Source organism: Euleptes europaea, chromosome 6 (assembly GCF_029931775.1).
Source record: "Euleptes europaea isolate rEulEur1 chromosome 6, rEulEur1.hap1, whole genome shotgun sequence".
NCBI lineage: Eukaryota > Metazoa > Chordata > Lepidosauria > Squamata > Sphaerodactylidae > Euleptes > Euleptes europaea.
In genome coordinates, this window is record NC_079317.1 from 73,540,075 (window position 1) to 73,554,095 (window position 14,021).

Genomic DNA, 14,021 nt, shown 5'->3' on the forward strand with positions numbered 1-14,021 from the left:
ATTGAATTATGAATTAATTGTGGACTGCAGGTAGAACAATTTAGGCAAGTCAGTAAAAAGAAACAGTAATAATAATAGGATATGACCATAGTTTATTCAGTGGTAAGGAGCAAATTAATTGCAAAACACTTCTATATTTAGATGCTGATGTTCTGGGATTTTATTCCACTTGCAAAATATTAGGAAAAGGATTGGATCTTATTATGCCATATTCCAGGAAACAACAGGCCATTCAGCAATCCAAGGTTTTTCATAAGGGTGAAGATAGTTGGTGTTGGGTGCAAATGTGTCTTTACCCCTAAATTGCTTTGGATGCCCCTGGGGACTCCTGCTTTGGGGAGTATTCATTGTTATACAATGTTGCCAGGATTTCTGTAGGCACAGAACAACTTGTTCATAGCTGTTGAGCAAACAAAAGTCCCTGGGTAGAGCTGGTTTGAATCAGATTTATTATTATGCTTTCTCTCAAGGCAATTTTAATTTTGTTGCTACACATTAGATCTTGTTATTGTGATTTAGAAACACAACAGTTTCCTTTCCTTGAGGATTATTTCTACATCGCTGTCTGTACACTGCACATTGGAAACTCAGTTCTCTTGACATGAGTTCTGTTCAAGTGAAATGTTGACTACTGTGTAGCCTGCTGTCCATGCAAACTAGCAACAATGATTGTTCCTGAGGGCCAATGGAGACATTATTGAGCAGCCATGTATATTGTTTCATATGTGTATTCATGTATGAAGTCTGTTTCTGGAGGGGGGGGGGATCTATTTTTACAGAACCCAGAGCATGTGGGTGAGGGCTCTGTGAACCCTGCCCTCTCTTGTGCCTTGTTTCATTTGTTGCATTTTAGAGTTTCTGTAGGCTAGATTAAGGTTGCATTGTTACAAGTCTATACACGTAAGTAATATAGAGTTTTCTGGAATCATTAAGGGCTACTGATAACCAGTGTTGGGCTGGTAATTCCAGAATGGTTTGATTTAAATACAACACAAAACTATGGCATATTAAAAAATACTTCAGTTAGTTATTGAAACCAGGATTTGGATTGTTGACCAAGTTCCTCCAGCCTAAGAAGCTTTCCTCCCAGTCGAGTAACTATTCAGCTGAAAAAAGAGCCATTTAAGGTGGAGGAAGGCTTCTTGGCTGGAGGAAGGTTTTGAGCTTTGCTTAGTGATGTGGTAGGATATGTTGACCACCTATTCTCTGTTCCCTGTTTACCCCGCAGAGACCTAGCTGGTATCCTGCTTTACATTGCAGCGAGGACTATGCTGGGTAGCAAGCCAGTATTAATCCAGGATGTCCCTATTCGTACATTATGGAAAACTATAGTTCAGATCAACTGTGGTTAAACTAATTTCAAAGCATGTTTTCAAATTCTGTTGTGATGGACTATAACTAACCATGGTGCAGAGCCCTGCATTTGGATGATCTCATTAATGATTATTGGTTTAATAAAACAATTGTTTCACATGACATCTGAACCAAACCTGAACTTTTAGTCAGTGAATTTTTTAGTTTTCCTTTGAAGTGTTAAAAAGGAAAGCATACATTGGAGATTAATATATTTCTTTCTATGTTGCTTAGGAGAAGAAGTCAATGGCCCTTTATTTGAAAATATATCAAACACCGATTCAGAACATCCCGGTAATTCTGAGGTAAGATCCAACTGTAGACACACTTTGCATATGATTTTTATAATGAAGAAAAAGGAAGTAATCTCTTTTGAAAAAGAACCATAAATCTTAAATGTCTAGAAATGGTAAACTGCTCATTCTCATTGAACCAACCTTTAGTTATGTATTCTGACTTAATTAGTTTTATTATGGATAAGTGATACAGTGACTAGTGTGTTGCTTGTTCTTTTTCTGCTATGACAAAGGCTGGATGGGATGATGCTTGTGCAATTGCACGGCCATTTGTGGTGGAGAGTGAAAACGATAGTGCACCTGCCTGTGCTCTCTTGGTGTGCCATCACCACCACTGAATATCTTTATGGGGCTGTATGATCAGATCATATGTACATCTGTACATACTGCACTGATCTTCCTGGAGTTTATTATGAAATGAAATGCACAGTCTGTATGTATGTACATCTAGTTTGTATGTTAAATCCCAACAGTTTTCAGAGGTGGAGTTGGTACACTAAGTGGGAGAGGCAGGCAAGGGTTTTCTCTCTGCCAAATATGTGCAGAACAGAGAGATTGTCAAAACTGCCATCCAGTGTTTCTCTTCGTGTTGCCTTACAAGCAAAATAGAGTGTTATAAGCAAAATTTTGTAGCACAGTTTATCTGATTTTCCTCTGGACGGGAAAGAAGATTTGTTGGAGCCTCCTCCTAGACAGAAATACCCCAATTAAATTCTCATGGTGCTTTTAAAAAGCGATTTACTTATGACTAGTTGTATCAGAATGAAACCATCCTGTTGAAAAAAAACATGAAGTGTGAATATACAACATCGGTTCTTGGGTGTATATTCCCTTTAGGGACATTTCTGAAATTCCCCTTCTCTAAATTTCATGCCAGGCTTCAGAGGGGCTTCAATTACCTGCCCATGGTTATAGATTAGCAACTAAAGGCTATTTTTCTGTTTGGATTGTTGGACACTGTAAAGATCTCTGTGCATATGCAGCTCTCCATTAATGCTATTCATTTGCATTCATTTTTCCCTTGCAGTGAAGCCATGCACATGAGCAATTAAGCTTTACTGTTCTTGATCCATAACCTCCAACTTCATAGATTAGATTGAGGCTCTGTCTGATAGAAGCATCTTAAAGTGCTGAGTGGGTGTTAATTTCAAGCATCTTAAGTAGAAGAGATGTTGGTACATTTATGCACGTGATCAAATGTTTAAATAGGAGGAGGGGAATTGCTTGGAATTCTTATGTTTTGTATATATCTTGTTGTATTATGTTCCTGCTCGTGTGTTCGAGCTTTTTCTTGGATGTATATCTTTTGGTAGCCAAATACCCAGATTTTTAAAGTTGTTTGGTATAAAGTTGTTTTGAGAGCCAGCGTGGTGTAGTGGTTAAGAGTGGTGGTTTGGAGTGGTGGACTCTGATCTGGAGAACCGGGTTTGATTCCCCACTCCTCCACATGAGCGGCGGATGCTAATCTGGTGAACTGGGTTGGTTTCCTCACCCCTCCACATGAAGCCATCTTAGTGACCTTGGGCTACTCACAGTTCTATTAAGAGCTCTCTCAGCCCCACCTACCTCAGAGGGTGTCTGTTGTGGGAGGGGAAGGGAAGGTGATTGTAAGCCGGTTTGATTCTGCCTTAAGTGGTATAGAAAGTCAGCATATAAAATCCAACTCTCCTTCTCCTCCTCACACTGGCTTGCTTGCCTCCTAGGCTTCAGGGGGGCCTCGGGAGATGCAGGATACTGGTGCATTAGCATTTCCCCCAGTGGCCACAATGGCCAATCTGTCCCCGTTCTGGGGATGGAAATAAACTACTCCCCAGTCCTTTCCAACAACCCCTTCTTCACAACACCCTCTGCACTGTCACCCTAGTATCTGGGTGGCTGCCATGAAGTCAACAAGCAGGCTGCAGAGAAAAAAGAGTTAACCCTGCCTCCTCCTTTGCAACTACTCTTGGCAAGCTAGTCACAATGAGGGAGCTAGAAGGCACAAAAAAAAAAGTAAAGAGCATGCAGGTTTCCCTGCCCAGGTAAGTGTCTGCTTAGGTTGCTGCTGGTTGGCTCAGATAGAGTTGCCAGTCTCCAGGTACTAGCTGGAGATCTGCTATTACAACTGATCTCCAGTCAATAGAGATCAGTTCACCTGGAGAAAATGGCAGCTTTGGCAATAGGACTCTGTGGCATCGAAGTCTCTCCCCTCCCCAAACCCCACCCTCCTTAAAGGAGGCTCTGCCCCCAAAACCTCCCACCGGTGGCAAAGAGTGACCTGGCAACCCTAGGCTCAGAGCAGGCTTATGAAGTTAGGGTTGCCAAGCAGCAAGGCTGTCAAAGATAGGACATTTTGGAGGACACTGATTCATAGGGTCGCCATGAGTCGGAAGCGACTTGGCTGCACTTAACACACACACACACACAATGTCAGTTTTATCTGCAGCAGATACTAGGTATAACTAGCAAATATTCCATGCTGTGAAAAATTTCATTGCCTATTTCTACCTACTAAGCTTATATTAAAGGAACATGGTATTTTTTTTCTCCAGGCCAGTTGGTAATCCTATCTGCAGTAGAAAGCCACAGTGCCCTTTACTTCACACATTGCCCTCTCAAGAGCAGAAATGTTGGCTTGGAGCTTCCCTTTGCAACACTCGTGCAGTGTGAAGCCTCAGTGCCCTTTACTTCCATTTTTGCCATCTCACTCTCAGAGTTATGTTTTTAATACTATTATCTACATCTTGATTATTATTATATGCATGTTGTTGTTGGAGTGGGATGCAGGGCATACAGAGATCATGTGGCTCTTTTGGTTGACGGAATGTGGCTGTTCATGAGTCACAAAGTACCACTGATTTAAGTTTCATTTTATTATATACGGATTGCCTTTATTGTTGAACTGCCTCAGGACGTGTTTCTGGAAAATTGGCTTAGCCTTTCTTGTGCATCTTATACCATTATTCAAACAAACGGCTTCCTTTTGTGTGCATTACTCAGCAGGTATTTTCAAGGATAGTAAAGAAGCTTAAATGTGCTGTGTGTTTTTTTTTAATGGTGTTTTAAACTGCACAATCGCTCATGCTCATGGTTTAAATACAAAGGGGGGAATGAAAAAGAAGTGAATAGGAGGATCTGTATATGCACGAATTCTAAAATTAATTATAAAAACTCCCAAAGAAAATGGGATGTATAAGGAGGCACAGGCAGAAGACTGGAACTGGCAGAATTTCTCCACCCTAATTTCAGTGTGCTTTTAGATTCTCATCAGGCTTATGACAGAGCCTGTCTGTATGCATGGATCTGCTTAGCTGTATTGAACTAACCAATGAGACAGCAACTCAGATTTTGTGATTTGGTTCTGAGAAAACCATCTGTTCATTGTACTGTGCACAGTCCTTTTGAAATGAGGTAATAAAAGCATTGTTAATTCACAGCGGTCATCAAAGTTAATGTTATTCATTTTTTCTATAGGAATTAACATAATATGTTAGAAAACAAATGCTGTACTTTTAAAACTTTTTTTAATCTGTTAAATTTGTTGTTAAAACAAATTTATTTCAAGATCTCAGAAGGTGGCACATTTTGCCTGAGACTAGTCTTTCAATGTAATGTGTTTATTAAGTTTTTAGAAAATAAAAAGCTGCTTTGTATGTAATCATCAGAGCGTTTTGTATTTAAGCAGCTGAAATATTTGACCTTAGACTAATTGCTAGGAGCCATTCCTCCGAAAAACAATATTCTGAAATGCTGGCATTGGTAGACCAATTTCTCCGGTATTCTGGATAATGTATTTGCTATTTTAAGTGGATCAGAATTTATATCTGTGTTCACTAATTACTTAAGTAAAGTTATTCATGATGTGAATCATTATAATCTGATTTGGCCATGATGACACAGCATCATTTGTGGGCAAATGATCCAATAAGTGTGATTATTATAGAGAGAATAAGCCCAAATAAGAACCAAAATACACCATCAACAGAATCGTGTGATTTGGCTCTTGGATTTCAGGCTACAAGTTGGGGGCTACCACAATTAAATGCTTCCCTAATTTTTGAAAGCTATATTCTCATAGAAAACCAGTATGTCAAGCTGTATCCCGTACATTGTAGCTTTTTTAGTTGCAGGGAATTATATGGATGGGAGAGGCAGAAACATTCACCTCTCCAACTTCAGTCTGAATGTGATGGTCCAAGAAAAAAGCAGGCTGCGATTGTCCTGGTTTTGTGTTCAACTCAAGTTGACCTTTAAATACAAGTGAAATAGCTTCGGTATTTGATATGTTTGTGACTCAGATTAACAAATGGAAGCTTGAACTGAAATATTGAGAGTTATGTTGTCATTTTTTGGAAAATGTGATGATTGAACTTGAGTGAATCAAAACAATGTGGGTAATTTACAATGCAATCCTAAAGAGAATTACTCCAGCCTAAACCCATTCATTTAAATGGGCTTAAACTGGAATAACTCTCTTTAAGATTGCGCTGCTAATGTATTAACCTTATATTGTTTCAAAGTCACCGCTTGGGGAAAAAACTTTAGTGCTCGAAAAGACTTGTATGTCTTTCATGAGATTTTGTTTATTTTTTCCTCCGAACAACTGTGATCAATTATGTTGAATTATTTGGATTCCAGCTAATAGAATAATTAAAGTGGCAGAGATTTATGACTTTGATTCAGATTTTAAGAATTCAATTCCAATGTATTGACAGCAGTTCATGCTGTTATAATATACAGTATGCAAAATGAATTATGGAAAAGCTATCACCAAAATGTTATGACTACATATTTTGCATAAATATTAATTGTGATGCAAGTAGTCAGCTCTGCCCAATATTAGTTTTGTCTGATGGTTGTCCTTTTCGTATTATAACTCATTCACTTTGCTGGTTACAGCAAATTCTTCCTATAACATATTGAATCTATTAAATGTCTCAACTTTAATGCAGCTTGATTGCAGGTGCAAAGATTTATGAATTCTTTGAATCTTTGTGCTACATGCTGAACCCGCAAGAAGTAAACTTGAATCCAGTGTAATTAATTTGAGGCTCAAGATCACAACCAGACTTCCCTACAATGTTATCATTGATATACTGAAATATTGACATTGATAAACTCAAATGCATTTTCCTAAAATAAACGCATGCAAATTTAACCATGTTATTTCTTATATTTTATCCATATTCAGAATTATCACTGAAAGCATAAGTGTTTATGTTCATAGCTTTTCATGTGGCATTTTAATGCACAGCCTTGGATGCCAGTATTGTTATGCATTGCGATGTTGCATTACCTTAGCTGCTGATTCAACTAACATGGAGCCCCTCTTTGCTAATACATTACTGGTCATGCCATATTCACTGTCTTCCTGATGCATACACTGGATTTTTTGATTTACATGGTAAAGTGGCTCTGTTGAGAAAGCTGCCAAATCATAGAAACCACAGAAAGCATTTGTTGAGCTAATCAAAATATTGTATTGTAAAATTTTGGAGGAAAGCTGCCTTTTGTGCCTGGAGTGGGGACCAGCTCAGCTGGGGGAGATGGATGACATAGACACACTGTGCTAGAGAGAATCAGGCCACAACTTTATTGATTACAGGTTCCTCAGGTCTTGGCATAGCATAAGCTGGGGACAGTGGGTGCAGCTGACAGTGTGACAGCTGCTACCATTCCCCCCCCCCCCCGCCAGTTGGGATAACCAAGGAAAGAGGGCTAGTATTATGTACAGAAGTGGCAGAAGTCACAGTTCCTACCCCTCACCAGCCTCCTGGGGCATGGTTAGTATATTGCCTGTCATGCACTTCACCCCACAGAGCAACTTAAAGGGACCCCTGTTTAGGTCATGCAGGGAACCCACCCTATACAACCTGCATTATGTTCCCCAGCCAATGCCTAAATACTAGTAGCCAGTTGTGATGGTTGTGCCCTTTTTAGCAGTACAGTTAAACATATATAGCACGTACTTTTTGCTATGGGGAATGTGAAAACCCTATCAGCCAATCAGAGCCTTCAGTAAGATTCCTTCTTGGCTCTGTTAACCAGCAAGCTTCTGAATTTAGCAAAGGATAATTAGCAATAACAAAAAATCAAAAACATGGGGCAGGCTGGTGGGTTATTGCTGGCAGAAGGATACAAATGCCCAGCATACTTGCAGCTCCTTGCTTTTAAACATGAGTGGTGGACCAAATCAAAACCTGGGTTCCACTGGCCCCACCCTCCCCAAGTGAAGTGGCTGGCCAGTACTGGTGGGGCTGCAGGAAGATGCCTGAGACCACCTGGCTGAGAGCAAAGGCTGGGGGCAGTTGCCCAGAGTCATCCTGTCGTCCCCCCTTCCACCCAGGCACAAATGATGCTCCAGTTTAAGGCTGAGAGCTAGAATTCTCAGTTTAAAAATGTCCTGCAACTTTTATCAGATTAAAAATGCTATTTCCAAAACAGAAAGCCGAAACACTATTGAAGGTTATGTTTTAAAATTGATGTTTCTAAATATTTGCCAATGTGCAGGGAATAATCTACCATGTAAATCATGTATCTCTATGCCATAAGCTTTCTGTCTTATCCAAGGAAGTAAATATGATAGAGGTTTTTTTTATGATAAAGGGTTTTATTTATTGGTGTCTATTTTTTCCTTGGGAATTAATGTCAGTATTAGTCACAAAAGCTTTGAAAACAAAGTGAAGACAATGCCTCATGATTGCTGCTTGTTTTTTTACTTAAAGAAAGCACAGCATCCTGCTGCTTTTTCCTCAGCACTAATAACATTGTATCTTTCCCACAATGCCACTGGCAGGGCCTAAGTACCACTGAGACTACATTACTCATCTCTGACCTTCAAGGGGTAAGCAGCAAGCAGTGGTAGCAGCTATGCATCCCTGCATGATCAATGTTTCCTCTTCCTGTATGCCAAGAAGTAGCAAAAAGAGAAAGGGAGAGTGAGGGGAATAAGAATTTTCCAGTTTTCCTAAGGTAACGTGAGTTGTGCATATCTAGATTTCAAAATAGCACACCATTCTGAAAGAGATTCAGTGCAAAATTTAAAAAAAAGCCACATAATACCTTCAAAAATGACACAAAACAACGTACAACCTTTCAAGCTCTTTAGAACTCTTAATCACATTGGGTGTTAAAAACAATAAAAAGGGGGGAATGCATCTTTCAGGTCATGATATAAAGACCTGTATGCATGCATCTAGTATGTTATACAGGCCTCTGTGGTTTTTGTATTTCTTTAAATAAGGGATTGACTTTTTAAAAAGGGATGGTTGAAAAGGGGCCATTGCTTTTCCAAACCATTAAATCAATTAGGTGTTAAATTAGATATCCTCCCATAGAACCATTAAAAGGACAGTGGCACCAAAGAATGGTAGTGCCGAATATAAACTGACAATCTGTACCAAGTTGGGAACTGGAAAGTTTTTTTCCCCTTATTGTATGCTGTGGTTGCTGTGGAAAGGATTCATATTCTGCGTTTGGTCCTTTTCTGCTGTTCTTAACAGAACTTTTGGCTTACTTCCCACTGCCATAACCATCTAGCTCAGTTTGAGTCACATGCTATTTCTAAATAAACAAACTATTAATAGACTACTCCCACTAAGTAGGAGCGAGCCTCTTTTAAATGAAGAACAAAGGATAACTTACAGATCACTCGGAAAACTGCAAAGCAAATCTCAAACGTCTTAGTTCATTCTCAGTTATTAAAAGCAGGATAACAGTTTTACCTACTTACATTGTTTTGTTTTAGTTATTGCCCATTCAGAACTTTGGAATGGAGCTCTGGGGCAGTCTCCCTTCCCAGTTAGCCATCTAAATTATAGCAGATGACCGCTGACATCTTACTTGGCATTCTTGCTTGCATTGGGCATTGATTTTACTAATATTTTTTCTGTTGAAATGGGTTTTTCTGTCTAAGTCGTCTGGTTCACTATTTTTTTAAAATAACAACAGATGTTTGTTAAATAGAAACTGTTATAACTGTCTTCCCTTTCCACATTTTTACTATTTCAACACTTGACAGGATTGTGGTGAAAATTTTGTACTGTCAGCATGAGTGTATTTGGACCTGTGATATGCATGCTTTTAGTTTGTATTACATTTTGTATGACAACATATTATAGTTTAAAATTGTACCATTAATATATTTTAAAAACCAATATGTGAAGGGGTTTATGTTAAAGCAGCCTATTGTGACGTAGCTTGGTTGAAGGAACTTGAGATGTAACAGTTATGAACATGGTCCCTTGATCATTTAGAGTTCACTGACATTTTATTTTCACATGATTTCACTATGGAAATATCTTTGATTTAATAGGATGCCTGTATTGCAGGGACCGCTGGAGTTCTCAATTTCTCAAAGAGGGGATAGCTTTTTCCAAAACAAATTTGCTGATTACAACCCTTTTTCTTTTCCTTATAGAACATATTGAGAGCCATTGACAACAGATATAATCCATACCTATGCAATTCTGCTCTGCGGTTGATTTCCTAATCATGCAGTAGCATTATTTACTGGAGTATTGATATTTGAGGCACAGTTTGTTCAAAACTAAAATTGGATGCACACTTCATTCTTATATCCAAACATATATTTCTCTCAATTGGTGACAAGAACAACTGGTATTCTCTTTACATTTTTAGAGTAGCACCATTAATGTCGCCACCTAATGTCGCCATTAATGTCGCCACCCACAGAGTCATCCAGGGATTAGAGATGGAACTGTGTTTTCTGAGTAATAACATTTCTAGGAGCCTGTCTGCTTATCAGCTGTACAGACTGCATAAGGGAATCATGATTTATCTTCACTCAGGATTATATTATTGTCCATATATTGGCACGGAAAGGTAGAATCAATTCTGCACAGGTTGCAACATGATAGATGTGACTTACAGTAATTTTTCAACGGATTTGCTAGTGTGGCACAGCACACAATTTGAGAATCATTGCACAAGTTCTTACTGTGATATAGATATTGAACCCAGCAACTAAAATCACATTAGCCAGTTTTCTTCATTTTGCATTTTTATAAACATGTTTTCAGTGGAATAAACTAAAAAGATCTCATGAACATCACTTGTAACAACTTGCATCATCAAGACAATGCTAAGTACTATTTACATCTCCGACTAAAATCAGCAGATGTAGAAGTGCTTCACTCCGGCAGGATTAATTTTTTGGCAACTAGCTATTTTTAGCTAGGATTACATGCCTTCTGCCCATAGGGGAAGGAATCAGAATTATGTACTAAGAGAACCCAAGTTTTATGCCAAAAAGATGAAATAGTGAAAACTTAAAACACAGACTGCATTCATGCTTAATGACTGCCAGTGAGTAAACTGAGATTGGGCCTGAGAACAGGTTTTTTTGCTGTGTTTATAAACTCCCCCTTCTCCTCCACCTCCTTTCACATTTGAAACTTAATTCAGAACTTTCAGATTTGACCAAGTTCCAACTCAGATAATGTCTGAATGCAGATTTTGGGAATATTCAAGTTTGTGTACTCTCCACATGCGGGAATCTAAATCTTAGTTTAGAATCTCAATTTGTGGGGAGTAAACACTCTCCAATTCACCCGTTTGAATAGCACTGTAAACTGGAGCTTGATCAAACTGTGAAGCTTTGAATCAGGATCTGGGGGGTGGGGAGAACATAAGAAAGGCCCTGCTGGATCAGACCAAGGCCCATCAAGTCCAGCAGTCTGTTCACACCATTGCCAACCAGGTACCTCTAGGAAGCCCACAAACAAGATGACTGAAAAAGAGGAGTGTACCAATTTTAGCCAATTTTCTAAGATGTATAGAAAATATTTCACTCAGGCAAGTCCTTATAATATTACACATAAGCTGGAAATAGTTCAATTTTAATAAATGTGTGAGAAATTAAGTCAATTTTGTTTCCTCTTCAATAAACAGATTTTAGTCGATGAAACCATAGCTAGCATTAATTTTCCTCGACCATGTCGTTGGTGGCTAGCCTTCTGTTTGTGTTGGATGTGAAGAATCGTCTAGGGAGTAAAGTGCTAAAATTTTGTACTCAAACTACTTAGTTTTTAAGAGACAGATGGCTTGCATGTTAACTTTCATGCATAAGGTAATGGGAACCCTGAGTCTGAGTCTAATCATAGTCTGGTGAACTTTTAGGGCAGAAATTAAATATGGGTCTTCACAGTTGTTCTTAGCTGTATGGACTAAGGGGGACATCCATGCTTCTCATTTTTTCTGGTAAAACATGGAAAGCAGCCCTAGAAATGGGAAGCATATCTTTCCTTGGAACATTTCCATGTTGATACCAGGATCCCTGCCAACAACAAATGCATAGCCCCAAAAGCTGTTCCTAGTTGTCACACAGACAGATCAGATCAGTCCCTTATTTGATTTGTATCCAGGCTAACATCCCAGCTGCCTTCAGAGATGTCTTTGCGTGGAGGACATAATATGTGGCTTGGAGTGGCTGCATATTCAACTGCAGCTTCCTTGCTGTGAGTTCCATGACAGCAATATGCCCTTTTTTCAGCCACTGAAATAATGAGACTTGATTCCAAGTTTCTGTGACTGTATCTTGGATGTCTCTTGGATCATGCTTCTTTCCCCCCCATGTAAATATGTGTCTTGAGATTGTCAGAACATCTGTTGTGGTGCAGGCAAGGAGCGAGGGCTGGAAGCTGGCAGCATAGTCTGGGGAAACAGTCCAAGGTCATTCACAGTTCAGGCAAAGTCCAAGATCTCAATACCGGCAAGGGAAGTCCGAGGCATTAGTCAAAGCCAGTCCAAGAAGTCAGGATACCAGGAATCCAAAGGATAGCAGGGAAACAAGGCCGGTACACAAGGAGGTTGGTGACAAGTTGCTTGCACAACAGCCCAGCCTAACTGATGGCTTAAATCCCTTCGCCTGCTGCTGTAGTAGAGCCAGCTGATGCTGATTAGGCTGAGTTCACAGGTGGTGCTTCAGCCCTGCTCTTCCTCATCACTGCTACTGAGGAGGTTCCTCTGTAAAGCCTTCAGTCTAGCACTCTGCCGTCTCTGCTGCATTGCCAGGCAGACCTGTTTTCTTCTCTGCTCCAGTGGCCTTGGCGAGGCCTCTGGAGACACTGCATGTTGCAAGGCATCAGGTCCAACTGGAGTCCTTGAGCTGGCAGGCTGCAGGCATGGTGAGTCATCTCCGGACTTTGGCTGATCCTCTGTTCTGGCAGGCTGTAGGCCCTGTGGTTGTTCCTGTGGGACTTCTGCCTGAGGACGTCCCTTTGTTCTGGCTTCTATTTCATGACAACTTCCCTCTTACAAAATATTTTGAATGTCTAAATGTGCTAACTCCATGATAGCACAGTTGTCTTCTGAATAAATGCTGTTTATTCTGGCAGATTTAAAATTGCCAGCGATGCCCCTTATTAGCAGGGGAAAATGGTTTCCGTGTCCTAGCTTCAAATAATTACAGGCTTAGTTTTTTGGGGATGGTGTGCTCACATGCTAACTCCCTGTTGGTTGTTCTAGAATACTGGAAGGAGATTCAATCTGTTCCTGAAGCGACGTCTCAGGGTAAACCATTGACTAATTATGCTGCTAATGGCTTGGATGGCTGCAGTGATAACAAGCTTCCCTGTGTGATGTCTCTAGTTAATTGGGAGCCAGATTTTACAGTCAGATAAAAACTCCCATAGCAGAAGGGAAGCCAGTGCGGTGCTGTGGTTAAGAGTGTCAGACTAGTATCGGGGAGACCCAGGCTGGAATCCCCACTCGTGCCATGGAAGCTCACCGGGTGAGCGTGGCCCAGTCACCCTCTCTCAGCCTAACCTACCTCACAGAGTTGTTGAGAGGATAAAATGGAGGAGAGGAGAAGGATGTAAACCGTTTTGGGTCCCCACTGGGGAGAAAAGCAGAGTATTAATGAATTAAATGAAGACAGGATTTTAACAGAAAAAAGTAATGAACTCTCTCTCTTTTTGTCTGCCTCTTAAACAGTCCTCAAAAGAATAAAAACCTAAACAAGGATTTCATGCATTAAGATAGATATGATATATAGTGATAACATAAAAATGATTATTTTTTTAAAAAAATAGACTTTGGAATCCTAAGCAGGGTAATAGCCTTCTGAAATTATTGAGGCCTATAAATTTACAAGGTTATAATTCCATTTGGGATTGCACTATAATTCTCAAAAAGCAATCTAAGTTTCAGGCTGCAGAAAAATATGTATAATGATGTGGATTATAATTATGTGGATGCCATGTTGCAAATGGGCCTGCTGAGTGTTGGTTTCACACTCTTGCACGGTTGTTCTGTTTGTATGCATGGAGATCACGACCCCGTAGGCTCTCAGTTCATCCAGCATTCGAGTATGTGCAAACCGCTCCCTGATTCTTTTTCTTAGGGTGATGCCCTATTTTTCAAGGCCAGTAT

At 39.8% G+C, this 14,021-nt stretch overlaps 1 protein-coding gene across 1 annotated transcript in view; it reads left to right on the forward strand.

Moving 5' to 3' along the window:
• The window catches only part of ANO5 (anoctamin 5), a 73,967-nt gene that overhangs the window by 20,070 nt on the left and 39,876 nt on the right, over positions 1–14,021 (forward strand). Inside the window, exons 3-5 of the mRNA XM_056851928.1 lie at positions 1,588–1,658; positions 8,425–8,472; positions 13,116–13,160. Of these exons, the coding sequence (XP_056707906.1) occupies positions 1,588–1,658; positions 8,425–8,472; positions 13,116–13,160 (164 nt within the window). The remainder of the gene's footprint in view (positions 1–1,587; positions 1,659–8,424; positions 8,473–13,115; positions 13,161–14,021) is intronic.